Genomic DNA, 26983 nt, shown 5'->3' with positions numbered 1-26983 from the left:
GTTTTTCCGGCTACATATGAAAATTTGTCTAACATTTTATTTCGATTGAGTTTTGATTTAGTGTTTAAAATATTTACATCAGATTTCTATTTAAAAATTACGCATATCATATCAAATATATTAGTATTTATACCTTATCAATGCTCAGGGAACTCTGTTAATGTTTTTCTGTGCCTTGTTGCCCTTAACAGACATAAAGAACTTTTACTCAAACTCTTAGTGCACTTGATTATTCCCAATTAACACCACGGTGAGAAGCAAACTTAAGGTTGAATAAGAGTTTTGAAACTTGGAATGCTTGGTGACATAATTGTTAGCGTCCCAGTTTTTGAAATACAATCCATGTTCTCTCTCAACCCTCCTTTTTTTTGTTTGTTTGTTTGTTTAAAGTGAGTTAATGTAGCGCTTAAATTGTAAAGCCACAAGTTGGCGACTGTTCAGCATCGATAGGACTGTCTGCAGCTTTATGGATGGCCCAGAATACCAATTTTCATCTTTATATGCCTTCTGCAGACGAGCCTTAAAAACCAGACACAATTAGGGATGCAAGGAGTAAACAATGAAGAAAAACCTTTCTGTTGGCTTGTACTAAGTGTTGTATTGGGATAGAAAAATGTCAAATATAATACGTTTTGCAAAACATGCAGTTTTTGACACTTTGAACGTATCTAGTAGGGACACAACGATTCACTTTCCTCACAAATCGGTTCAAGTCTCAATTTTTGGGTCAAGGTTTTGTTTCGGTTTGACATGATTTGCGTATCACAAAACAAAAAGTGAAATTTCCAAAACATTTGCTTTCAATTTGCAAGGATCAATGAAGAAAAACCTTTCAGTTGGCTTATTAAAAAAAAACCTGGTGTAATGTGAGAAAACAATATCAAATATGACAAATGTAACGCCTTGACGAACCTGACGATCAGACGTAATCTTGTGCGACGTGACGCTCGACGCCAAAAACGACAAATATTTACCTCATCACATGCAGCGATTCAGTGATCTGTTGTGTTTACACACAAACCGGTTAAACGCTTGCATCGAGTTGTCCATGCAGGTGTTTTCTATGCAAGTGGGTTAACCGGGGAAAGGTGGGGGTGGGGGTCCGTCTTGAAGTGCACACTGTTTTGGTACGTGTGCGCCCACTCGTGGGCTTCACATTCCGCCTGTTGTTTTCTGAGCAGCAGTTTGGCTCTCATTGATCGCGCTGCAAACTCACCAGCACAAAACCCGCATCGATTCAGCCGGGACAGGAAAGCTCGTTTTCTATTCTCTCTCTCTGCCTCTAACAATCCCCAGCAGCTTGGCTAATGCAGTGATTCAGTTTCAGCTCTGCTACACATCCCCCTAAACCTGACACTGGATATGAACCAAGTCAAACTACGTGAACCAGCTGCTTTTCCACCAAACTATGAATGTTTTGAGCTTTGAATTGAGGTATTTTAGCCCCTCAATTTTCAAAGAGTCAGTGAAAAAGGTGACTGTGATCTCAGTCCAAGCGTCGGTTTCTGTTATTCTGGTACGCTAACAGCAGAGGGTATATGATTTTCGTTCGGGTCTCCAGTTTAATAATTAAAAGAGTTTAAACGTTACAGCTTAAATTAAAGCAGCAGGGAAATTAAAGTTTGCTTTTGAAGCAGGAACATCTTACCAAGAAACACCAACCATCTTCTGAGACAGGTTATTTGTTCAAATATTGGTCAATCCGCTTCTTATTAACCAAGAACCGGAGCACTCTCTTCTCTGTCTTCCAGTTCGTGTCCCAATTTTCTCCCCTCTTTCCATGCCTAATACGTTATCCTGCATTATGCATCAGGTTCCAGGAGCACAGGTGTATTCGTTAAGCCCAGATGGAGCCCGGATTTCCCTTTGGGCCCAACTAAGCCGGACCGCTACCTTGCAGGGCTGTGCATCATCCAGTGTCTCGGCTCCCTCCCCCCTTGAAAAAACAAGCGCCGCAGCGTCTCACAGAGGTGAAATGTTGACCCAAGACAAAACGTCTCCAGTGCCGGCTGGGAATTTATGACCCTGGACCAGTCGGAGCACTGGTTAAATTTAGCCCGCAACCAGGTGTTTGGTGTTTTCTGAGCAGGATGCCCAAATGTTTTAGGTAACTTGTGCTATTTTAAGACTTAAGTCATTTTGACATGTATTTCTCATGACAGAGGAAGCAAATGAAGAAACTTTAGCTAAAAGAAAGCCTGTTGGATAAGATTGTAGATGTTATGTAGAAAATACAGTGGGCAGGCTACAAGCTCCCTTCTCCGTTACATTTTGGTAGACAGCTAGATGAATCTACGTCTTCGTGTTCTTCGTCCGAACTGCCATTCTGGCTTAAAACAGTACGACTGGATAGCTCCGATATCACTCGCCATTTTGGCTGCACTGCTAATGTTAGCTTGGGGTTATGATAGGCAATAAGTTAGCAGGAGAGAGTGTAAACATAGAGCTCTCAGCAACAGAAAGGGGAAGGAGGACACAACTCGGATGCAAATTTTAAAAGACTGTCTGCCGCTCTGCAGAAACTATGTTGCACATAGTTTGGCACATTTTTTAAGATTTTGGCTAAAAATGTCATAATCATAATGAATAGATCAAAAGATGATTGGCATAGGAATTAAAAAAAAGAAATCTGATCGTTTGGGTTGATTTATATTTTATTTTTTAACCAATAAAAATGCAATAAAAATCGAAAAAAATAAGTCTCTTTAGTTAGAGAGGTTTGGCGCAACTGGACAGGTGGTTTTTGAACGGGAAACAAGGCCCAGGTTCCGTCTGCAGAGGAAGTTGTCGACTTCGGTGTCGATTCCTGAGGCTGTCACCGTCTGCTGCAGCCAAAATTCGATACTGCAAACAGGTCAAAGCAAATGCAGGGATTATTTTCAAACGCTGTCGCTTTACTTTGCCTTCTGGAGCGGTGGTCCAGATTGGGAGTGGGGGGGTGGGGGGGTTGGGTGGTGGTAGCAACGCATATTTAATCCCATCTTTACATCAAGTGGAGCCGGTATTCCTGATAATTGGCGAAATCTTTTTCATCTTTATGTGGATCGGCCGCTTCAGCGAAGAGGGTCACCAGAGTCACATGTTGCGCTGCGGGTGCTCCCGCAAATCTGCCTGCTGCTCAACCTAAAAGCCTGAAATGTAAATGCCGAGCCCCTCTAATGGAGGGGGTTGTTTGACCTGCCGCAATCACTGCAAATTCCAACAAACAGTGGAACAGATGGAGGAGTCGAAGGACAATAAAAAGCTTGCAGATGAGCCACGTTCTACCTCTACCGCTTCCATACGGAACCCAAAAGACCTCCGAAACCAGGCGCTGTAATCCCTTTGTGTTAATGTGTTGTTGCCGCTGCACTTTTAGTGCCTCAGAAGTGTTGCATAACTGTTCTCGACGGGCCTTTTTTCATTGTTCCTTTAAGGTTAAACAGACTCAAGAGTTTTGCTGCACAAATTGGCGGCGGCAGATGAACTCTCAGGAGATCGGGCCTTTTACTGTAATTAATGCATCCTGCAGATGTTGCTCCATACGCGCCACACTCTACCGTCTAGACAGGCTGGCTTCTTTAAACCGAGACCCCTCTTGATCCTCCACTTAAACAGCACAGTCCGTCCGTCCGTCGTTCTCTTGTTTCGGGCTTCCTTGACGGTTCATATCACCAAGAAAGAAAGAAAAAAAAAAAAAAGCAACAGTGTGTCATCAAGTTGGCGGAAACGCCAGCCAATGGAAACATCTGGCTAACGTTCCTTCGCCTTAGCAACAAGGACCTTTCAGCTCCTCTAGGACCGGCTGCTGGCTCGCAGCGCCGTTTTCCGTACGACTTCTTCGCAGGCAGGTGAAGAGGGGATTTGTTCAGACTTATCTTTTTTTTTTCATTTCTGTGAAAAAGGAAGTCTTAAGAGGTGCCTGAGTGATCATCCCAGACTTCAACAGAGAAGTATCAGCTCAAATCATCCCACTCTGCTTCAAAGAAATCCTTTGCTTGCCGCCGCACCTGTTATATAATCTAAATTAAAAATACACCAGTGTTGGTGCTTTGCACTAGCGGCACTGCCTGGTGTCCAGGATGTGTCATTAGCCTGTGCCACATATAAACCCAGGAGTCACCGAGGTCGGACTTATTGGCTCGCAGAGGTTATCGGTCAATGGAGGTCACAACTGGCGTCCCGTTTGAGCCGAGCGGCAGGCATATCATATTTTGATGACTGAAAATTGCTGTATATCTGGATTTGCAAACCAAATTCAACCAGTCACGCAGCAGTGGATTGTGAGAAATGTTCTCATTGATTACATGTTTTATGGTTCCGTGACGTGGCCTACAGGGACAAACCTTTCAAAGTGGCGTGGGGTGGGGGAGGGCGGTTTCTGGGGAAACGAGAGTCTAACACACACACTGCAGCTTTCCTGCAAGAGATAACAAGGCAGTTCAAATTGCCCTGTGCGCAGGAATGCATGGCATGCAGCAGGCGACTGCAGCTCGTCCCACTGACGCTTGTTTACCGCCGGCGGGGACACTGCAAAAGGCCGCAGGTGCGGACCCGTCCCACAACCGGCTCCATCGGCCTTAATTGGAGGCGGAGACCGTCGGGCTCTGGCATTCCATCGAGGATTAGAGGGATTGGATTCAGTTGCTGAGTGCCGTGGTTTTAAACGCCACCCCTCCTCCCCACCGGGGAGAGAGTGCAGTCTTTGTAACCGGTTCGCCAGAGCCAACCAGCCCTGCCGTGTCACGACAACATCTGATTAAGCATTAACACAGCCCTCTAGAGAGTTCCAGGCTGTAAAATGACTGTCCATTCATTCAACCGCGGCAGGAACATTCCACTGTTGAGAAGAAGAAGAAAAAACTTGACTTAATGCAATTATATAATCCAGCTGTAAGTTTCCCTTTTTTTAAGCCAAGAGAATCTAAACTTTCCCTCCGACATGTTGCTCACATTCTCCTATTAGCCGCTACTTAAGGACGACAAAGTTCCTGTCAAACAAAGAAATCCTGCTAAAGCCTCGAAAATCCAGCAGTAAATGCCAAACTAACTGCCGACTAGTGCCCCCTCAGCCTGAAAAGAAAAGTGCAAGTGATTTAAAAATACATTTTTATCCTTACCAGCTGCCCTGAAGGCAAACGGTAGATTTCTATCGGACCGCCTCTGACAGTTTGTGTAGAAACACTTCAACTTTGTTTATTGAATTACCTGTGTTTTTTAGAAAAATTAAAAAAATGACTGCTTACCGAAATCCCATTAATAAAAATGGGAAAACTTCCTTTGGTTTTTCTCAGTTTGCATACTTACCTGTACAATTTCATAATTTATTTTTACAAAATGGATCTCTATAGTATTTCATATATTTTTTGATTTGAAATAATAAATCTGCTCTCCATCGGTGGCATTGTTTACATGAACGGCAATATTGCAACCCCAATCAGCTCTTAAGCTACGTACACACTGGGCATTGGCGGGGCGTTCAACCCCGAAGGTGTTTATTGGACTGTCACTACCCAATACTACCGCACTCGAAGTTGGTGCAAGCGGTTGAAATGAAGCAAATCATGTTCCAGGCTTTTTTTTCTCTCACAGCTCTAATATGATGTATGAAAGACTTCGTGTCATGTAATTCTGGCCGATCAAAAACCGCAACTAAAACTTTATCCTTCACGCTAACATTTCAAATGGTTGAAATGTTGGAAGCAGAATACGTCAGTAAGCGGCGATTGGTCATAGTCGGTCTTAGTCGCTGTTTCTATGGCAACCACTTTCGCCAATCAGGGGTCTGCTTATTGGAAGTCCACATCCCTACCACTTGAAAGTGGGCCCAGGAAAAGCTGACAATAATACGTTTTGGACGTTTGACGTTAAACCAGTAACTTTTATTAAGGGGACCCGATTAGCCAGTTATGTCTTGCTCTACAGAAAACATTAGGATTAGCAAGAACATGTTAAAACAAGGTATTAGAGCAAGAATGTTTTTTTCTTTTTTTTTTACATATGACAGGAATAGCTGTTTTTTTTCTTAAGAGAAGTCTATGGGAATTTGGCTTCCTGGAGCTAGTGAGTACTTCTTGTTTGGAACCCGATGGGGGAGGGGTCACTCAGTTCAGTTCTCATTTATAGTCAATGGTTGAGGGGCTGAAAGGGGGCCTGTAAGCTTCAGTAGTTCCACCCATAAAAATAATTGAAAGATTATTTTTGCCCAACCAAAGTGGTTTTGATTGTGCCTTTTCAAATTTTCGGTAATGTTAGTTAAACTTCTCTGCCGATATACTAAGATTAACATTACAAACTGCCTTTCCATTTCACATGTGCGCAAAACTTGATCAAAATTCCAAAAATGTCAAATACTTTTACATTTTTTGCCATGGCACTAGCCGTGAACTGTGAACACACCTGGCTCCACTCTGTTTCCTCTCCAAACCTGCTTCAAGGTGGAAGTTGTGCAGTAGCCATTTGGTTTTTATCTAATCCATTTATCACAGTTGCTGCTCATACTCAACAAAAAAAATATGCTGCTGATCTGGTTTTGACGTCAACGACTGCTTGTCAGGATGTCGTTGGAGATCAAAGGTTTTTCAAAATAAAATTCCAGAGTATTTCTCTGGCTCCCTCAGTTCGTCTCAACTTTTTTACTTCGTTGGACCTTCATTTTGTTATACCAGACTTATAGTTTTCTCAGTTTCCCCTCCAGACAGGAAAACTGGAAATGTGTGACTTTTTCTGGTGTTTGTCTGTCCTCTGAGGCATTTCTGAGGTGCTTCAGGTTCATGACATCCCACTTTTCTGCCTAATAACGGCATTTGTGCGCCGCAATTGAATCCTCCCCTCCAAGTAGTCCCCTGTAAAACTCCAGTCAGGTTTATTTACAGCTGTTACTCAAACCGCACCTGACAGCTTACAAAACATTTCAGCTTCAAAACCCGCCGTGACCCCCCTGAAGGCACGTCAATCCCTCCCCTCCATGGACGCCACTGACGGTCAGGTACCGCCGTGCCTTTTCCTTGAGAAGAGTTCACATGCGTAAGCGTACCGACACCTCTTCGCGTTCGCTTCCGAAGGCATGGAGGCGCTAACGGCGCTATGATTAGATGCTTTCTACCGACTGTATTCTGTTTCTTCGCACATGCAGGGCCGTGTTTAGCTGGGGCTTGAGTCACCCGTGTGGGGGAGGAGTGTCAGATTGCATCAGCAGCGTCAACAAAGCGGCAAACCGGGGATGGAAGAGAACTTTCCTATCCCATGGAATCATCCTAACATGCTGAGAAATCATCAGTCACTGGGTTTTTTGTGTGCAGATGTCCACTGCAAGGAGCCCCAAGCAGCCACACGCAAACCCCCGCCCCCTCCCCCCAGTATTTAATCTCCGCCTGGACAAAGATAAGTTGGTCCTTAGAACAAATTCCATCATTACCAACAATCCCCGGTGCTGGCAGCCGCACAAAAGGAGCCTTGATGAATGAGCTGTTTACCTACTTGAGTGCACGCAGCGCCGAGTGTGAGCCTGACCCGCCAAAATGCCACTTCATTATGAGGCCACAGAGCGGGGCCCTCCCCCTCCCTTCCGTCACAGGAGACTGGAAATCCCTTCATGTTTCCCCCAACAGTTATCAGACATAACACCGCGGAATGACATGCAAGGGGCAGGACGGGTTTGTAGCTCGCATGCACCGCATGACCCCACCAACTCGATCAGTCAAAAGTCTGAAAGATGAACTTTGGGCGGCGGGTCATTCTGTCTGCTTTGCAGCAGCCAGCGGCTTTGTTCTCCAGGCCGAAAATGGGAGTTTTTTTTTCGCGCAGCACAAACTTCCAGCTCATGGGTTATCAGGCGGCTGGAAGTTGGAACGACAAATCCGTGGGGACGTTTCCTGGAAACCTGCCACTGAGGCTTAGTCCTAACGTTTGGGTAGCGGTCGTTGTCCCTGCAACTTTAGAAGCTCTTGTTGTCTGTGATGATGTTTTAGCTCCTCCTCTTCTTTGCTCCCCTTTTTCTTCAGCTCTACTGCGTTTGATGCTTCATCTAGGATACCACTGTCACTCAGGCGCCACGTCAAGGTTATGCAACTGCGGAAATCCCAATACCATCATGGCTCTCCGAAAAGTTTTAGCAAATGTAGCTTTTCTTTCTTTTTGCCTTGTTTAACACTGGAGCGTTAGTGTTATTTGATTTACTGTAACCAACCATTTTCGCAATTATTGCAAAGAAAACTAATTCTGATGTGGAGAAAAGCATCTTTACTCACATAAAGTGTTTTATATCTACTAACGTAAAGTCTTCCATACTGGTTAACATAAAGTCCTGCTTATTATCGCAAAACTGCTCTCATCTTTCACAATACATCCAAGTTACGTCAATTGTGTTTAAAGGCTGAAGAGTTATTATGGTCCAAAAAGGGTGTGTGAAAGTAAAATGTAGCATATCAGCTAACACTAAATAATGTGTAATGGCTAACATTGCATATCGGCTAACATATAGTCTTGCGTATTGACTAATTGTACATATCTGCGAAGGTAGAGTGTTGCGCATTGAGTAAATGTACTTATCGGCTCACGTAAAATGTTGCATATCGGCTAATGTAAATTTTAGCATATCGGCTAACGTAAAGTATCGCATATCGCATAGTTTGTTGCATATTGATTATATAAAGTGCTACTTATTAGCACAAAGCTGCTTCTCTCATCTTACACAATACGTTGGAGTTATGTTATTTGTAGTAACAGTCGAAGAGTTGTTGTAGTTCAAAGAGGGTGTGTTATTCTACTGTAATCTGTGTCAAATAATATATGAACAAGTGATGAAGTCATGCAGGAGGCTGCCACTAGGGCCTTGACTGCAAGACATTGATGTATTTTTTTCGACAGCGGGACTCAACTTCGCATAGCCGTCCGTGTGAGAGATATTTCCCAAATAAACACATTTTTCTACTAGAATAGATGTTTTTGAAGTCCTGGTGTCCTGTTGTCTAGCTGTGATAATTGATAACAGTTATTAAGCTGTCAGATTCACTGCAGTCTGTCTACATCTCGGCTTTAATGACACGAAACCAACAATTTGAGGATTTATCACCAAAGGAACTCGAAATTATTGGCACGCAGCAAACATTTTTCTCCTTTGTGTTTAAATCTCAGCAGCTGGCTGTACTTGGGTGTCAGGGAAGCCGATCACCAACTTTTGGCTGGTGATCGGTAATCTTGAGTTGTTGCTTCTCTCCACCTTTTCCTTGGTCTCCCGATGCTCCCCAGTGAACGACATTCCCTAATTGCCCGTTAAAAAATCTTACAGACATGTGGTTGCACACACACGCACACAAACAGTTTGTTCTTTGCTTTCCGCCGCTTGAATCACAAGCTGAAAGCTCGAGATGTAAAAACTTTGAATGTTGAGAGAGAATTTTAAGATCGGTGAAAGGTTGTTTTTCAAAAAAGCCCAGATGAGTTGAAAAGTGGGTCAGGTGTTGAGACGTTTTGCAAAGGGGTGGAGGGGTTGGAAGGGAAGGGGGAGGGGGGGTAATGCTGAAATGTCCGCTGCTAAAGTAGGTCACGGTTAAACTTGATAAATGTCTTGTATGAGTGGAAGAGGGGCTCTGTAGATATTCATCCGGGGGTGCAGAACAAAGACCTTTATTCTTGAGAGATCTTGGAAGCGTTCTCCAAATTTGGAGCGCAGACTCTTCACAAAGTTCAAGAACCTGTTTTTTTCTTTTTTGATAGAAAGAGCCTCCATATTAGCTTAGCTAGCAACTAACTCTGAAAGAGAGCTTTATTACCTTTAAGCAGACGTACTCATGTAAAGTGGATGACAAACTGCTGCTTTTAGCTACTTTGCTGTCCCTACTTGCAGCTCTATTGTACTCCAGCTGCTCCATTTTGCCTTAAAGTGATAGGATAATGGCACACTGGACGGTTTTCCAGTTTGGAGGTTTAATCCTCTGACTCTGGCACTCCTACCGCAACTGTTGACGTAATTCCAGCGGATTCTGAAGGGAAGAAAAGCAACTGAGCACTGAAGTGCAAACCTTCACAGTATCGACGCGTTTACGCAGTCAACATAAACCAGTTGACTCTGACGCAGAGAGAAACGACTTTGCACCGTTAAGGTTATCTTGGTGCAAAGTTGATATAAAAAGCTGTTTTTTATTGTCCGCAACAGTCAGCTGACATGCGTTGATCGCGTCAACAGTTGAAGAGTTATAGTACGTCAAAAAGCATGTATTTTTTAGACGTCGCCGATGACATCTAAGGTGTTAAGGAGTTAACTTGAAGGAAAAGGATATTAGTTGTTGAAATTTCAAAATAATTATTCTGTTTTGCATGTTTCTTTGATGCCCAATTATCCATAGTCATGGCTAAAAGTCGCCTTGCTGTGTCGCAGATTTTTTTGTGTGCAATTTTGCACATTGTGTTCTCCATCCTGATTGGCTGTAAACTATTGTTAATCAAGCTCGTCCGTGCCATGTTCAATCGCTATCAGGTCTTTTGTTTTTATTCTACCATATAGGACGATTCTTATCTACAGGGGTTAAACACGTTGAGTTTAAACGAGAGAAAAGTGTGAAGTCAGTAACACGTTAGTCATGTTAGCATGTTTACAGCTAAACAATCATATAACAGTATCAGAAACAACGCAACCTCCCCACCTTGCTAGTAACAACAAAAGAAATTAGTCTGATACCGTTGAAACAAACAATGCTGTGACTACCCCACTCCTAAATTTGTTACTGATACTGCTAAACAAACATTTAGCGGTATCAGTAATAACGCTAACACAACCTTTTTAGTAACACATTAAAAACTGCACAGTCTGACGCTGCTACACGTTAGCCGCTTTAATGAATTTACAATAACATCCAACCTTGTTTGCAACTCAGAAAAAAAGACCGACTGAGATTTTCACAAAACACCGTGTTTCTCTCAAAATCGCTTTGACATCACTGAACACATCAAATGTAAGACACTCCTGAAATTGGCGCAAAATCTTTTCTTATTTTAATGTAAATCAAGGATTTTAACTGCACCTTACAGTGCGGAAAATACAGCGATCAACTTTAGCTCTGTACCCAAACCATATGCACATGATTTGTTGAACATTTTTGCTGCCGTTTATGAATTTGTTTCCTCCTGTTGAATAACTTCTTTCACCCCCTGCCTCCTTCTCACCTCCTCAACTGCCTGTAACACTGGCTATTTTGGAAAAGTACTACCAACAGACTTCTCTCCTCATTACCGTGCTTTGGACTGTGCTACACACACACAGAGCACCTGCTGTTGATGGAACTCACCCCCAAATTAAACGGGCTTGCCCTGAAAATGACGGTGTTGCGCAGCAAGGTGAGGCGCGTTTGTGTGTCTGAAGCGCGGCTGCAGGAAGCCAGGGAGTCTTTAGGGAGGCAATGGAGTAAAACACAGTGTTATTATGAAAAGTGTAACAATACTTGAGTTCCATTATGAAACCATAAACCACATTTAACCGTGGCATGCAGCCATATCCTGCAGACTGAAGGAGAAGTACTTTAGTGTGAAAATTCTCCTGGCAAGTTGAGAAAAGAGGGGTTGGAACATCTCAGCGCTGTTGCGGTCTACCAAAAATGCCGATAGTCATGTTTAAAAAAACCTTTTTTACCTTTTACCGTCATCTGTTTCAGTGATTAATTCATTTTTTTTTTTTTTTGTGGTTCTTAGAGATTGTTGCATTGTAACGTGCTTCCTTTTGATTTAAATGGTGACACAGACTTTTATCAAAACTGCGAAATTCCAGATTGGTGAAAGGTCGTTTTTTTTAAAAAAAAAAAGCCCAGATGAGTTGATAAGTGGGTCAGAAACATTTAGATTCTTTGTATTCTTCTTTTTTTAAGTTATTTAATACTTGCGGCTAGTTTCTGGCAAAAAGCAATCAAGCTAGCCAGATTTTTGTTTATTTTACCTTTGGGTAATGTTTTAGTCTGTGCTACTTGTGTAGTTATAAAACAATTAATGCTAACTGAAAAGTCTCTATTTACTTTTTATTTATTAATAATTTGTGTCTATTTATTTTGGCAAAAAAAAATCTAGCTAGCTGTGTATTTGTTTATCTTACATCTAAGTAACATTTGAGTATGTGTTACTTGCGTATTTATGATACAATACATGCTTACAGAAAAGTTTCAATTTACATATTTTGTTTAAATTAAGAACCTTTGGCTAGTTAAAAAAAAAAGATTTAGCTAGCCGTGTTTTTGTTTATCATACATTTGGGCAATGTTTTAGTGGGTGTTACAAGCGTAGGTATGATACAGTTAATGCTAACGGGGAAGTCTCCATTTATGTATTTTTATTTATTTATTAAGAACTACTGGCAATTTCTAACAAACAGAAAAATCTAGCTAGCTGTATTTTTGTTTATCATACATCTGGGTAACGTTTTAGTATATGTTACTGGCATTGTTATGATACAATATATGCTAACAGGAAAGTCACCATTTACGTTTTTTGTTTCAGTAAAGAATGTTTGGCTAGTTATGAAAAAAATGATTTGGCTAGCCGTAATTTTGTTTATTGTACATTTGGGCAATGTTTTAGTGGGCGTTACTTGCATAGCTATAAGACGATTTATGCTAAATAATAGAAACAGTCATGTGGCTTTGACAGTGATAACAAATGTAGGCTGTTAGTTCTTTTAGCTTACAGGCTAATTTCCCTTCTGCAAAAAGAAACTACCGTCATTTATTAATTACACGCGGTGCAGATGTGATAATAAAGATCCACATTGACTCAAGGTTTTCCGAGAACGTCTATTCTTCAGTTGGGAAAATGACAGTCATGCGTTGTTCTAAGAAGACAACCGTGCATTCGTATACTTTTTTTATTCTCCCACCTCTGATGTTCCCTTCCTTTATCAAACATTAGTGTAAATAGTGTGAACTTTTCACCACTATTACCTGACATTTCCACGTGTGAATTAGCCTCGGCAGACAAAAGAGCCCTCCCTCTTTATGCCGGCTGTGCGCTTGTGGGCGGAAGCCTTATTGTGCGTCGTTACACAATCTCTGCATTCTGAGACATGATCCGCTTTGGTGAACTTTCCTGAAAGCAGAGACAGGAGATTGATTCCTCTGCTTTATGTCATTCAGTGTGCCCGACAGCTCTTGCCCACCTTCAGCATACCGAGCTATAGGCACCTCGACCTGCACTGTCACCCAATTCAGAGCAGTGATTGATTTTTTTTTTTTTTTAGCTCTCAGCGACTGTGTTAATAACAGAGTGCTATATTTGCAGTTCACACGGCTCACCGCTCCTGAAGATTCTGTGTAATGGCTGAATGAAAGTGTGCTCGGTGGAGCTGTCGAAGTATTGCAGCTTGCTTGCCTTTCGCTGCAGAACAAAGACAACAGGCTCTTTGTCCTGCTTTGAAAAAGTGAAACCTGTCGTGCTTAGAAATACATCTGCTATGTGTGGGTTTCTCTGTCTGTATGGATGCTGGATATTAGCACAGCTTCTAGCTTACGTAACAGTGGAGACTCAGTGTATTTTACTGTAGGTTTCACCTGATGTAAGCCAGGTAAAATGGTCTCATCTTTTCCGAATTTCAATCTTTTACTTGGCGTAGAATCTTATAATTTAACATTTTTGAGCATGAACTTCTCATTGTGATAGCTTTGTTTCTCGTATTGGGTCAGAAATGTTGCCAATCTGTTATCACTAAAATGAGTCGGTAAACATTGATGGGTTTTCCTTCTCAACAAATTATTCTTGTGTTTAGAAGTAACAATTCAAAATCTTATTAGCCCTTTACCACCTAAGACGTCGCCGTTGGCTAAATAAGACGCACTCTTTGACCCATGGAAACTCTTCAACCGTTTACACGAGTAACGTCATTTCAACAGATTCTGACACTATAAAAAGCGGCGCAAAGATATCTTATCCCACAACAGAATCAGCTGATTTATGTCTGTAAACATTTTACTTCTGTAAAATGCTGCATACCATCACTAAGCTTATTTTCTCTGCTTCAAAAGCTGCTGGTTATTTGCGTAAACGATTGAAAGGTTATAGTAGTCCAAAGAAAGTCGACACTGGATCTAAAGGCCGTGTCACACAAACACTACGTACATTTAGCGCATTTTTCACATTGGTCTTTCATGATACATTGCGTCAGTCATAAGTGTTTCTTGTGTTCATCATTTGTCGATGTCGGCAGATGTCTGTTGAGGATTTCAGCCGACGGGTCTTTTCGTGAATTGCATATAAACAGTGCAATGATATTGTTCAATTGGTTTGACTTCTCAATGACTGAACGTTTTGCGTATTTTTGCGCATTTGCATAGACATTTCATGGGAAGTGGCCGCATTAAGTGACATTTCCAACCCCAGTGTGAACGTAGTATTATTGTTATATCGCTCTGTTGGGCTAATTAATTAGCACAAATCAGTGGTTATGAGGTAAAATCCAAGTGTGGTTGCAGTCCGCCTTTTGGTGACTCCAGTGGCCACCTGCACCGATTTGAATATTCAATACAGCTTGTAAGTCAGATCAGAAAATGTTGACAGAAAAAGTACAATGAGCGCCACCTATAGTCTCAAACATAGACAAAAATGTCTTTTCCACCCATCAAACTTTTTAGTTATCCGTTAAGATGGCTGTAACTGATGTTGTCCACTTATGGAAGGCCCCTTGATGCATGGCCGGGATGAACATTTACAAACACTGATGCCAAAAGTTTTCGACTGTACAACTCTGACAGATTAACTGTAAAGGAAACTGCGGGGGCTTTTCCATGATCTGATCGCTTATTCTGATTCGCTTATAAAAATAGGCTACTGAAACTTGCAAAGCTGGAATTTAAGCCAATGTGTCAAAGCATGTCTCTTACCAACTCCTCAGTGAGTAGACTTTTTAAAAAGATGCTAGCTGATAAAAATCTCCTCTCCCTTTATTTAGCACTTTTTTTTTAGCTTAGCTGCTAAATCCTTGACCTTAGTTTTTCTCTAGTTTTTGAGTTGCCCCCGCAAAATCAAATCAAACTTTATTTATAAAGCACATTTCACATAAAAGTATCACAAAGTGCTTTACATTAAAAAAAAAACAAATAAATCATGTAAAAACAGGCATGAAACTTAAAAATAAGCACAAAAATAAAAAAAATTTAAAATAGGGCCCCCCTCCCTGTACCTACACACAACCCCCCAGATAGTCGTCAGAGGCTCTAATAAGTTGCAAAAGTAGCCACATCGGAATGTTTTAGCTAACCCCTGGTTTAGCTAACGGACAGAAGCATACGTTCCATCCCAGGTGTTGATTGAGAAGTTTACGTATAACTAACTAGGTAGGGAGTTTTTGTGCTCACGGTAATATATGTGTTAGGGCTATCAGTCTGTTTTTGTATGTGTTGCAAAGCAATTTTGGAGTTACAGTATTGTGAATATGCTAACGTGTAGCATGTCAGACTGGGTTTTTTTAGGTGTCCCAACAAGGTTGGGAGTTAGCATACTCACAGTAACATTTGTTTTAGCGCAGTCAGTCTGTTTTTCCACGAGTTGCAAACAAGTTACAGATATCTATAACATTTCCATGAGTAGTTTTGTGTTCAACAGAGTTCAACGCCTCCAGAAAATAGTTGTTAGAGGGTCTAATAAGTTGCTAAAGTAGCCTATAGGAATGGTTCAGCTAACCCCAAGTCTAGCTAGCGGACAGAAGCATACTTTCCATCCCAGGTATTGATTGAGAAGTGCGCGCAGCTGTTGTGGCTCAAACTTTGAGAACTTAAAAGCAAAACATATTTTTCCCCCTCAATGCCTCCAGGGTTTACTTAACCGGAAATTACCATCCAGCCACATTTCATTTTCTTCTTCCAAATCCGTCAGTCGTCACGGACAAACAGACTAATTTTCTACACCTCTGGATCCAGTCGGGTCGCTGGGGGCAAACTCCCACCCCATGTTGTTTCCATAATCATCTCAATCCTGGGGAGCTTCCTTTTTCCCCAAAAGGTGTCTTGTTTCTAAAGAGAGACCCAGCTTTTTTGGCAAACTCTTCACTTAATTCTCAGATTTAGCTCGAGGCGTCTTTTTTTTTTTTCCACGACAACCAAAAAAAGAGATTTTCAAGCTCAGACGGATCCGATGTTACGAAGGTTTCATTCAATCTCTAATGTCAACAGTTTTCATCTTAAACGTAGATCCAAAAGCTCAAGTTGAAGCTGGTTTTTCCTGCGTTTAGGTTCTCTATCGGTTGCGAGCGACTCGCTGTTTTTAATGCGAGCAAGTCCAGGAGGCTATTCTCTTCCTCTCCTTTCACTGCTTCCAATCCACTCAGTTGCAACAGTTTACAGCTGCACCTGTTGCTGCGAAATAGTTGGGGGCGTCGGGGGAGGGACAAATGGATTTGACGACAGAAAAACGTTGCCAGGGCTGCTGAGAGGCACGGCAAGTTGGAGTAGGCACTCTGCAGTCGCTCCAGCTGTTGACGGCCCTGAAACGACACTCAAGGTGCTTCCGGGCCCCGCGTGGCATTAGTGGGCTTCACTCCTGTCAAAAAATATCGTTTTTGGTTTTTTTTCCCCCTCCAGCACTTAAGTTGAGTCTTTTCATCAGAATAGCTGCATGATTCTGTATCCAACCTACACTTTTCTACAGCAACTGGTGGCAGTAGCAGCTGCTGGAAGGGAAGGGGTTAAATTCGTAGAATTTTACGACAAACAAGCAGGCGTAAAACCAACAAAGTGTGTTTTATGTTTTTCTCCCAGAAACCCCAGCGTTATTCCAATTCATGCATTTATACCATATTTGCTAAATGCTTTATAATGAGGCCTTCGGGAGCTGGATGGCAGCCCAGGATTTTGAAAAACCTTTATTGACTTTGATCAGCAGAACCCCCCCCCCCCCCCCCCCCCCCCCCTCACAGGACGGGCATCTCTCCTGGGTGCAGTTACTCATTTTCTACCTTAAAACTTTAAGGACTTCTGCTTCTTTTGCTAATGAACGCTTTGATGTGCAACTTCCCTCACTGTGATTGCTGGAAGTTACACGTTTGGTCAGAAAGGGATGAGTTTGTAAAGATTTGTCACAAACGATTTAGACAACCGTTTACATAAATAAAAGCAGTTTGTTTGGATCTCGGTTTCAACACAATTAATACTTTACTGTATTTTCCGCACTACAGGGGGCTCCTAAAAGCCTTCATTTTTTTCAAAAACAAATGACAGTCGGCCTTAAAATCCGGAGCATCAATTTATTGATTTGAGCATCAACTTATGAACTTCTCATTATGATAGCTTTGTGTTAAGTCAAAAATGTTGCTAATCTGTTATTACCAAAACTAATAATCATCGTACAATACGGAGTCGGTAAACTTCATGATAGGTTTTCCTTCTAAGCAAATTATTCTTGTTTTTCAGTAACAGTTTAACATTATAATAGCCCTTCACCACCTGAGACGTTGCTGGTGACGTCAACCGTTTACGCAAGTAACGTAATTCCAATAGATTCTGACGCTATGAAAAGCGGCGCAAAGAAATTTTGTCCCACAACAAAATCAGCTGATTTTTTTGTCTGTGAACATTTTACTTCTGTAAAATGTTGCCTATCAGAGCAGATCAAAGCTTCTTTTCTCTGCTTCAGACTCTGCTGGTTATTTACGTAAACGGTTGACAGGTCACGGTAGCCCAAAGAAAGTCGACACTGGAGCTAAAAGCTGTGTCACACAAACACTGCGTACATTTTGCGCATTTTTCACGGTGGTCTTTCGTGATACTCTGCATGATATACGTCATTGTTGCATTCGTCGATGTGTGCAGATGTCCGTCGAGCCGACTTTGAGAGGTACATGGTATAGAACGCTATGCTTTGCTAATGTATAACAGTATCGGACTGGGTTTTTTGTGGTGTTATTAACAAGGTAGGGAGTTGGCGTGGTCACAGTAACGTTTGATTTAGCGCTATCAGTCTGTTTTTGCAAACAAGTTCGGGAGTTACAGTATTGTGAATATGCTAACGTGTAGCACGTCAAACTGTGTTTTTTAGGTGTTACTAAAGAGGTTGGAAGTTAGCATGGTCACAGTAATGTTTGTTTTAGCACAGTCGGCCTGTTTTTTTACGAGTTGCAAACAGATATTGAGAATACGCGGTAGGACGTTTGAATACAGTTGTATGACTTCTTTCTCGCCATCAGGCGCCATCCTGGGACGCTCCGAGACTCAGAAGTGCGTCTACTACAACTCCAGCTTTGAAAAAGACGGAACCAACCGCAGCGGCATCGAGCCCTGCTATGGCGAAAAAGGCAAGCGGCGGCACTGCTACGCCACGTGGAAGAACGTCTCGGGAAACATCGAGATCGTCAAGCAGGGCTGCTGGCTGGATGATATGAACTGCTACGACAGGTAAAGACGTCCGTAGGCACACTTTGAATTCTTGGAACCTTCCTTTCTGCTGTCAAACAGAACATGTCGTTCTGATTTAACTCGAGGTAAAACTTCAGTTCGGCGCTTCTTGCAGGAGGAAGTGTATCAATGCCTTCCTTCCTGTCAAAGCGACGGCCTTCACTCATTCACACAGCAGGCGCTTTTCTGTCAACAGTCCTGATGAGTTTATTCAGACACATCGCCAATGTCAGAGGGAGTGTGAGGCCAGCGGTTTCATTACTCTTTTGTCCTCTATTCCTTTTATTTTTTTTGTTAAACGCTGCTGTGAAATGACGCCTGGAGCTCGTCGTTTATGCGACGACCACTTTTCCCAGCCTCGCCGTCTTTGTGTGTCGTCCATTCAGAAATCTTTCTTTCTTCAGAACATTTTTTGTGTTATTTAAGGAAATGAATGGAATGAAGAACCATAATATCATTTATGTTCAACAAATCTTATCTGCTAGTTTTTCCTTTATACAACTGCCATAGCGCGATGGGGAGGCATCGGCAGAATCAAAGATTAGCTGCCGATAAGCTGACGTCATGCATCGGAAAAGAGGTATTTCCGGCTCTGACGAAATAAAATATACAAAGAAAACACAAGAAAAGTTGCGTCAAATTTGCCCAGATGTATCACGAATAAACCATGTTAAAACCTCGGAAGAAGTCGAATAAACCCCGCAAAGAACACATAAATCAACATCAAACATGAGTCGTATGCGATAATTGCACCGTTTGTACATGCAATTCATTAGTGATTTGTGCGTCAATTACGTAATTTTAATGTGATATGTGCGCCGTATACGTGTTATACATTGGTGGTACATGCGTGAAAAGTTCGATAGACAGATGTAAAACGGTTGTGGAAAGTCAGAAATTTGCAAATGCATTATTGCAATCAGTTACGTAGGATTTACATAATAATTATGTATGAACTACGTAAAATACGCATAAATTGCGTAATTCGCAACCCATCAAAATTTTTGAACAGATCCAAACCAAATTCATGTTCAGACCCGTCGTTAGAATTCCTGATAGACATTTGCACACATCGGCGAAGGACAAAACACTTACGAATTACGTATTTCACGCATATATCACAAAAGACCGACTTATTTCATACGTGACAAAAGGCCCAAAATGTCGTAGCGGCTGTGTGACATGGCCAGAGTGGTTTCTATGGCACCCACTTTGGCCAATCAGGAGTAAGCTTGTTTGGAAGCCCACACTCCTACCACTAGAATGCAAAATACATTAAAAAAAACTCTGTCTGACGTTTCGAATATTTGATGTGGGGGTCAGCTGGCTCCACCTACTTTTATTGAAGCCTCTGGCTGGTCAGTTGATAACTTAAATAGCTTACAGAAAAAATATTGCGAAGAAAAGAAGGGAATTAGCAAAAACACGTTCAAATAAGTTAAAAAGAGTAATAGCTGTTTATTGTGCAATAGAAGTCGATTTTTGGCTTCTTGGAGGCGGCAGATACTTTAAAATGCCAGGGGGCAGGGGTCACTCCTTTCAGTTCGAAAGCGTATATCAGACGTTTTTGATTCGGCAGTCTAACCTGCCGGACGAATTGGACCTTCTGAGGTGGCGAATCTTGGCGTGAATCAAATCAGGGCGTTTATTGGTGATGGGAAGCGGCAGGAATAGATTTCTGCAGGAACAAAAAGCGGCAGTGTGAGCTGTAAATACAGTTGAAATCACCTTGAGCTCAGCATCCGTCCCTTTGTGCGCTCTTACTTTGAATAACTCGCTCAAGACACCACTTTAATTACCACCACTGGGGACATCTGAGGTGCGTTCAGGCTGATGGACGCGCCCAGACCCGGGCCGGCAAACAGACGTTATTTAGAGGCTGTTGCGATGGCTCCCTATCTTGCCGGGACGTGAGCCCAGTTTGTGTTTTTGCTTTGATCCCTTGAGCGATAAAGTTGCAGCAGGGGTCTGGTTCTGGTACCTCTGCTCAGACGGCGCCGCCGGCGTCCCCAGAGAGCGCAGAGCAAGTCCAGGGCGGCTGCCGCTTCCTCTGGCTTTTATCTGATGTGAGTGCCAGTGAAATCCGGAGCGTGTGATTGGGAGCGCGCTTCCGTCTTCTGTTGCATGTTTATTTGGTTGCGTGGGAGTTAGTTTTGAAAGGCTTTGTGGCTCGTTCGGATGCTAATTGTCTCTTTTCTGCCAAAAATCTTTGCAGCAATGAGTGCGTGGAGAAGAAGGAGAGTCCAGATGTCTTCTTCTGCTGCTGCGAAGGGAACCTGTGCAACGAGAGGTTCATGCACGGCCCGGACGGGCCCCAGCAGAATGACCATTCAACCGCTTACAGTACGTGCACCCCAAACACTTTTTCTGGTACTTAGCAAGTCTTTCATAATAAAACATATAATTAAATGAAAAATTATAAATAGAGGCTTTTATGTTGAAGGGTCAGTTTTGTTCAAAACGACTGAAATCGGTTTCCTGGTCTAAGTTACTTTCTCTGACATCAGAGTGACTAAAAATTGTTTTTGATGTTAAAAACCTAACATTTCAATCGGTTTTTCGTTTTATTATTTTGTAAAAAAACGAAAACAGTTTGAAGAACGTCATCACTAGGGCTAAGTCTTCAGCAGTTTTTAGTCGATTGTGGAACAAAACAGCCTTTCTCTGCATCTGAATCTGTCAACACTTAACTACAGTAAAATGGTTACATTTGCACAAAGCAACTTTTTTGTGAATTCGATCAGTCTACGTTAGTTGCGTAAAACACTTAACTACAGTAAAATGTCGCATATTAGCAAAAAAATACTTTCTCCAAGGCAGAATGTGTTGTTTTATGTTAGTTGCGTAAACGCTTTACTACTGTTGCATATTAGTGCAAAACTGCTTTCTCTACGTAACAATCTGTTGGTTTACGTTAGTTGCGTAGTTATTAACGTAAACTGTTGCATATTAGCTCAAAGCTACATCTTCTATGTCAGAATCTGCAGGTTTACGTTAGTTGCGTTAACACTTTACTACCGTAAAATGTCACATAGTAGCGCAAAACTACTTTCTGTACGTCAAAATCTGCTGGTTTACGTTAGTTACGTAGTTATTAACATAAAATGTTACATATTAGCCCAAAGCTACTTCTTCTATGTCAAAATATGCTGGTTTAGGTTAGTTGCGTAAACACTTAACTACCGTAAAATGATGCATATTAGCGCAAAAATACTTTCTTTACGTCACAATCTGCTGGTTTATGTTAGTTGCATGAACACTTTACTACCGTAAGGTGTCACATAGGCGCAAAATCTACTTACTTTACGAACCTGCTGGTTTGCATTAGTTGCGTAAAGACTTCAGCCAAAGCTCCTTTTTTCCATGTCAAAATAAGTCGGTTTATACAACAAAGTGTTGCCCATCGGTGGTTTTTTTTCGAGCTGCGGTTCGTCGGTTTACGTTAATTGCGTAAACGCTTTACTACAGTAAAGTGTTACATTTCAGGTTGCTTCTCTAAGGTGTAGAATCCGTTGGGATTCCGTTAGTTGCATAAACGGTTGAAGAGTTAGCGTAGGTCAAAGAATGTCAACATTAAAGCCAAAACTCTGATGTTAAAGGGTTACATAAATGAAAAAATAAAGTCGCTAAAAGTTGATAAAGGATTTGTCAAGTGAGTTTGATATTAACCGTTACTTAAACCGTACTTAAAGCTGTTTTATAGAAAAAAAAAAGGTTTTAATCTGTTTAAATTGCTTTTGATAGTTGATGAAAACACAAAGAAAAGCCGTAATTTTCAGAATCAATCCCAAAAGAAAAAAACATCAATTAAAATAAAACGCACCAAAGCAAGACAACCCGTTTCTCCGCCGCATCCGGGTGCAGTTGCGGGTTCTGGCGCTGCGGCAGCTCCTCTGACGTCCTTCCTCGTCTGACTCGGAGCCCAGAGGCCCGTCTGTCTCTTTGCATTCCTTTGGATTTGACTCTTCACCAAACACCCAGAGAGTCCGGCAGTGCAGCTGGTGCCCGCCCCCAAACCACCGCCGCCTCCGAGCAAGGCAGCAGCGCTCTGACAGCTCTCGCCGAATCGGTCTGTCGCACCTTGCGAGGGGGACGTGCGGGCTGACCCGGAGACTCCCATGGGGGTTGGGCACGGGTCAAAGCTGCGATATTTTTGGCAGGAGGATTACGCCCCGGCACGAGACGCGTCCGCTAATCCTGCGGCTGAGCGCTGATCCTCAATGTCAGGACGATCCAGATGAAAGCTCACGCTGTTTTTCTGTTTTCCCGCCCCGCAGCCACCTCCAACCCCTTCCCCCAGAAGCCGCAGCTCTTCAGCACCATGCTGTACTCGCTGGTTCCCATCGTGGGCCTCGCCGCCGTCGTCCTATTCTCCTTCTGGATGTGGAGGCACCACAAACTGGCCTACCCAGCCGCCCTGGTCCCCACCCACGTAAGTGTCCGAGCCGCCGTCCCACTTTCAGGCGCCAGGCCTCTGCGTCCGTCGGAGCTGGAGACGGGCCCGACCCAGCAGAGGAAGGCCGGGACTTCAGGATGGCCGCTGTCCCGGCTCCAGACGTCTGCGGAGCTTAAAGGATAAACGTTTTGCTTCAGTTTAGGGCCTTTTCCCCAAAATGATAACGTTTCTGATTCTTGCACATTTCTGCACGTTTCCGCTAGTTCTTGTGAGTTTTGGCCTGTTTTAGCGAGCTTCTGTGGATTTTTACGAGTTTCTCACAGTTTTTTTGTGGATTTCTGCAAAATCTTTTGGAGCTACTGTGAGTTTGCTCCATTTCATGAGTTCCTTCAGGGTTTCTGTGGTTCCTGCGACGTACTGCGGGTTTCTGCAAATTTCTACGAGTTTTTGCCAGTTTCTGCAGATTTTTGCGGAGAACTGCGATTTTCCAATGTTTTAGTTACTTTCTGCGACTTTCTGAGTTTTTCCCGACTTTCGACCAGTTTCTGCTGCACTCGACAAGTTTCTTCGGGTTCCTGCGGGTTTTTGTAGGTCTTTGCCAGTTTCCGCAAATTTCCGACATTTTAGGCGGCTTCAGCGAGTTTTCCGATTTTCGACTAGTTACTCCTCTATTCGAGTTCTTCGGGTTTCTGCAGAATTTTGCAAATAACTGCGATTTTTGGACGCTTTTCGGATGTCTCTGCAGATTTCTGGCGGTTTCTGCGAGTTCCCACAGATTTCTGCCAATAACTGCCATTGTAGATGGTTTCTGTGAGGTCCATCCAGTTGGATTCGACGGGTTTTCTTCAGCTTTTTGCAAAGTTTCGTATTTTTCCACTCATTTTTGCAATTTTCTAATGGTCTCTGCTGGTGTCTGCGGGGTTTTTTCTGGTTGCATCGGTAGCAGCAGCTATATGCTGCTCTGAAAAAAACAACAACACCACAACAGTGAAAAGAAAAGCGAAGCTCTCCAGCGTATGGAAGAGGAGTCAGGGGCCTCTGCATTATTGATGAGGCTTTATATAGGCAAACAAAACTAAACACAGAGAAGCTTGCAGCTCTGCCCTCCGAGGATGGAGGTGGGTGGGTGGGTGGGTGGGAGTGTGGGGGAGGGGAGTGAGCGCAGCGTCCCGCTATTCTCTCAACTTCACTCGATTGTGTTTGCGCTGCTCGGCGGGAGATGAAAATACAGTTACACAACGCAATCTGGAAACAAAGCTGCTGCGCATCGGGGAAAACAACCCGGCTAAGAGGCTTATGGAGCATCTTACCTGGAAAGGGATAAATTGGGGGGTGGGGGTGGGGGGGGGGGGGGGGGAATATAAACAACGTATAACGAGATCATGACCTGAAAGCAGTAGATCAGGTATCGACCCACGAGGCAGCGGCTATAAAACCAGATTCACGGATGGATGAAAGAAAATAGCCGCTGGTGTGGAACTGGGTGTGCATCGCTCCACGAATGAGTAGGTGTTCGGAGGCAGGGGGGGGGGGGGGGGGTAGCAGCAGCTCCCGTGTGCTTCTGGGAGATGTTGATTCAGTTGTTTGCAGTGGCTGCATGCAGCTGCTGCCGACTGTAGCCCCTTGTTTTTCTCACCACAGTATTGATCGATTACATCTTTAAAATAGACGCCATGTTGGAATTATTATTATTTTTATTTATTTATTTACTTTTCAACAAAAAAAGTTTGGTATTTTTCACATTTATTGTTTCAATATTTAATATTTGCGTAACTAAAGCAAAACCCCCTGATTTTATTTTGTAGAAATCAGAAACGCAAATAAACAATTAGCCACTAGGTGGCAGATTACGATTAAAAACAGAAAAACATCTATACTTTTACACTTCGGTTTCTAAACGTTTTTTTTTCACATTGCAACAAAAACGTTTCCTTACTACCTTCAGTTATATAGGATATTTCCTAATACACCCTTTGCGCCAATTCTGAGTTAGGGGGGTTAATACTTGATCCATCTTTACGTTTTTCGCAGACACTACAGCAGCAAAAAAACTCCAAAGTGTTTATGGATTTTCTTTCCCACCATATTAATAGTGTGGAAACAGTGGTTTATATGTGAAAACTAAAATTTTACTTAAGCCTACAGGCCTAAAATTATCAGCTTGTATTTATCAGCCCAAGGCATGAAAAAAAGTCTATGGTTGCTATGGACCTTGACCTTCACATTAGCCGCCATTTTGGTTTAAAGTTGCGGAGTCGAAAACAAACGGGTTGCTAAGGAAACAATTACATTTGGCTTTGACCTAGAGTCTGATATTAACAGGTTTATGTTTGTCAGCTCATTTGACCCCAAATAAATTCATTGTTGCCTATGGACCTTGACCTTCGCATTAGCAACCAAGTGGTTTAAAGCTTCAGAGTCAAAATAAAGAAAAAAAGGCTTTGAAGCAATTTTGATTTTTTTTTTTTATTTGACATTAAAGGGCATCGTTAATTAGCCATTAGGTGGCTTGTTACATACAAACAACTGACAAACCAGACTGTAAATACTTTTACAGTCGTTAATGAAGATATTTTTGAATACATGGTAAGATAGGAGTGTAGAAACTTTTGTCTTAAAGAATACAGACCAATTTTATTAATTTTTTAAAAATTTTTAACAAAAAAAGGTTATCTAACTACAGCAACAACCTCTGGTTTATTTTACAGTTTCTTCCTATTTAGAAACACAATGATTTTTCCAATATTTTGCTCCATATCAATCATATGAAATCACTGGTTGCTAAGGAAACTATGACATTTTGCTTTAACCTAGAGGCTTGATATTATCAGGTTGTGTTTATCAGCTCAACTGACCAAAAAGAATCTATGGTTACTATGGACCTTTACCTCCGCATTAGCCACTGTTTTGGTTTAAAGCTGCTGTTTAGGTAGAGTCAAAAAAAAACAGAAAAAGGTTTTGAAGCAACCTTGATTTCATTTTTTTATTTTAAAACAATAGTTTTAAATATCTAACCCAAATTAAACTACCAACAATTTTTAAAGCATTTTTCTTGACATTAAATCCTTTAGAGAAAAAAATACAAAATGAGGAAATTGCATTTTTAAGATGCTTTTTGCATTCCATCGTTTGAGTAAAATGTGGTCCTAACTGCACGAATTTGGTGAAATATTTGCTTACGTTGGTCCGAATAAGCTCTTTCACATCTCTTATTTTTTTCATTTTGGAGTATTTCCCCCCAACATTTGCTGTTTTTTTTTTTGTTTTTTTGTAATAGTTTGCATCTATTTCATCACTTTTTTTATAATTCTGTCTTCTTTTGATTGTCTTTTGTCTTTGTTTTCCCAGAATTCCGGACATTGTAGTCTAACTTTTGTTGTTTGGTTTGCATTTAAGTGCTATTTTCTTCCAAATTGGGTTTTTTTTTTCTCTCATATTTCTGCTATTTTGGTTTTCCCACCATATTTGTTTGTCGTCACGTTGTCGACGTTACTCGGGTCAGATTTTGGGGGTTTTCTTGCTTGTTTTATTATTCATTTTTGTGTATTTCACCTTTAAATGTTGTTAATATCTGGCAGAACATTATGGATTCTTCTCTATAGGCGGTTGTCGAGCTTGACGGTCATATTCTCATCTTCATCCAGCTTTTTTCCTCCGCCAACATCTCGCCGCTTCTAGTTAGGAAGGATTGTTCTCCCACTTAATGGTCATTCGTGATCCTTTCCTGCACCTCCTCGTCCACTTGTCGTCTTCATATTGGCGGAGGTGGAATTAATCAGGGAGATCAGATGAAGAAAAACGGCGTGCTGGCGTCTCTTCAGCATACATTGGCTCTCTGGCGCCATCATTCCGTTGCTCCCCAGCCTCCATTATTCAATGGTCTCTTTTGTTTTCTTCCCCGTAATGTTCTTAATTTCATATTCGTCTTTTTTTTTTTTTTTTTTTTTTATCATTATTGACTGTATTTTGGGGTTCCCGCGGGGTCCTATAAAGTCTTAAGAAAGTCTTAAATGTCTTGGTCTTAAAAATTGGGATGTTTAAAACGTTTCCATGTGACTTTTCTGGTCAAAAGTTTGGAATTTTTTTCGACTATGAAAATACGTAATAGTTTTTTTTACAGATTTATTTACTTTAGTTTATATCCCTAAATTCCAACATTAATATGCAAGTTTAGAGCCATAAATACAGTGTATGTTAACTCTACTATTTTTAAAAAGATAGCAAATCTCTAATTTTAGAAATATTTCTACTT

The 26983-nt window shown here is 41.9% G+C and overlaps 1 protein-coding gene across 2 annotated transcripts in view; it reads left to right on the top strand.

Moving 5' to 3' along the window:
- The window catches only part of LOC100049489 (activin receptor type-2A), a 47766-nt gene that overhangs the window by 3821 nt on the left and 16962 nt on the right, over window positions 1-26983 (top strand). For both annotated transcript variants that reach the window (XM_004066368.5, XM_023964076.2), the window contains exons 2-4: window positions 18128-18335; window positions 20551-20678; window positions 22613-22767. In XM_004066368.5, coding sequence (XP_004066416.1) covers window positions 18128-18335; window positions 20551-20678; window positions 22613-22767 — 491 coding nt within the window. The remainder of the gene's footprint in view (window positions 1-18127; window positions 18336-20550; window positions 20679-22612; window positions 22768-26983) is intronic.

Source organism: Oryzias latipes, chromosome 2 (assembly GCF_053564925.1).
Source record: "Oryzias latipes strain Hd-rR chromosome 2, Olatipes_Hd-rR_3.1".
NCBI classification, from domain to species: domain Eukaryota; kingdom Metazoa; phylum Chordata; class Actinopteri; order Beloniformes; family Adrianichthyidae; genus Oryzias; species Oryzias latipes.
The sequence above is the reverse complement of the archived record's forward strand: the minus strand, read 5'-3'. Positions and strand labels throughout refer to the sequence as shown.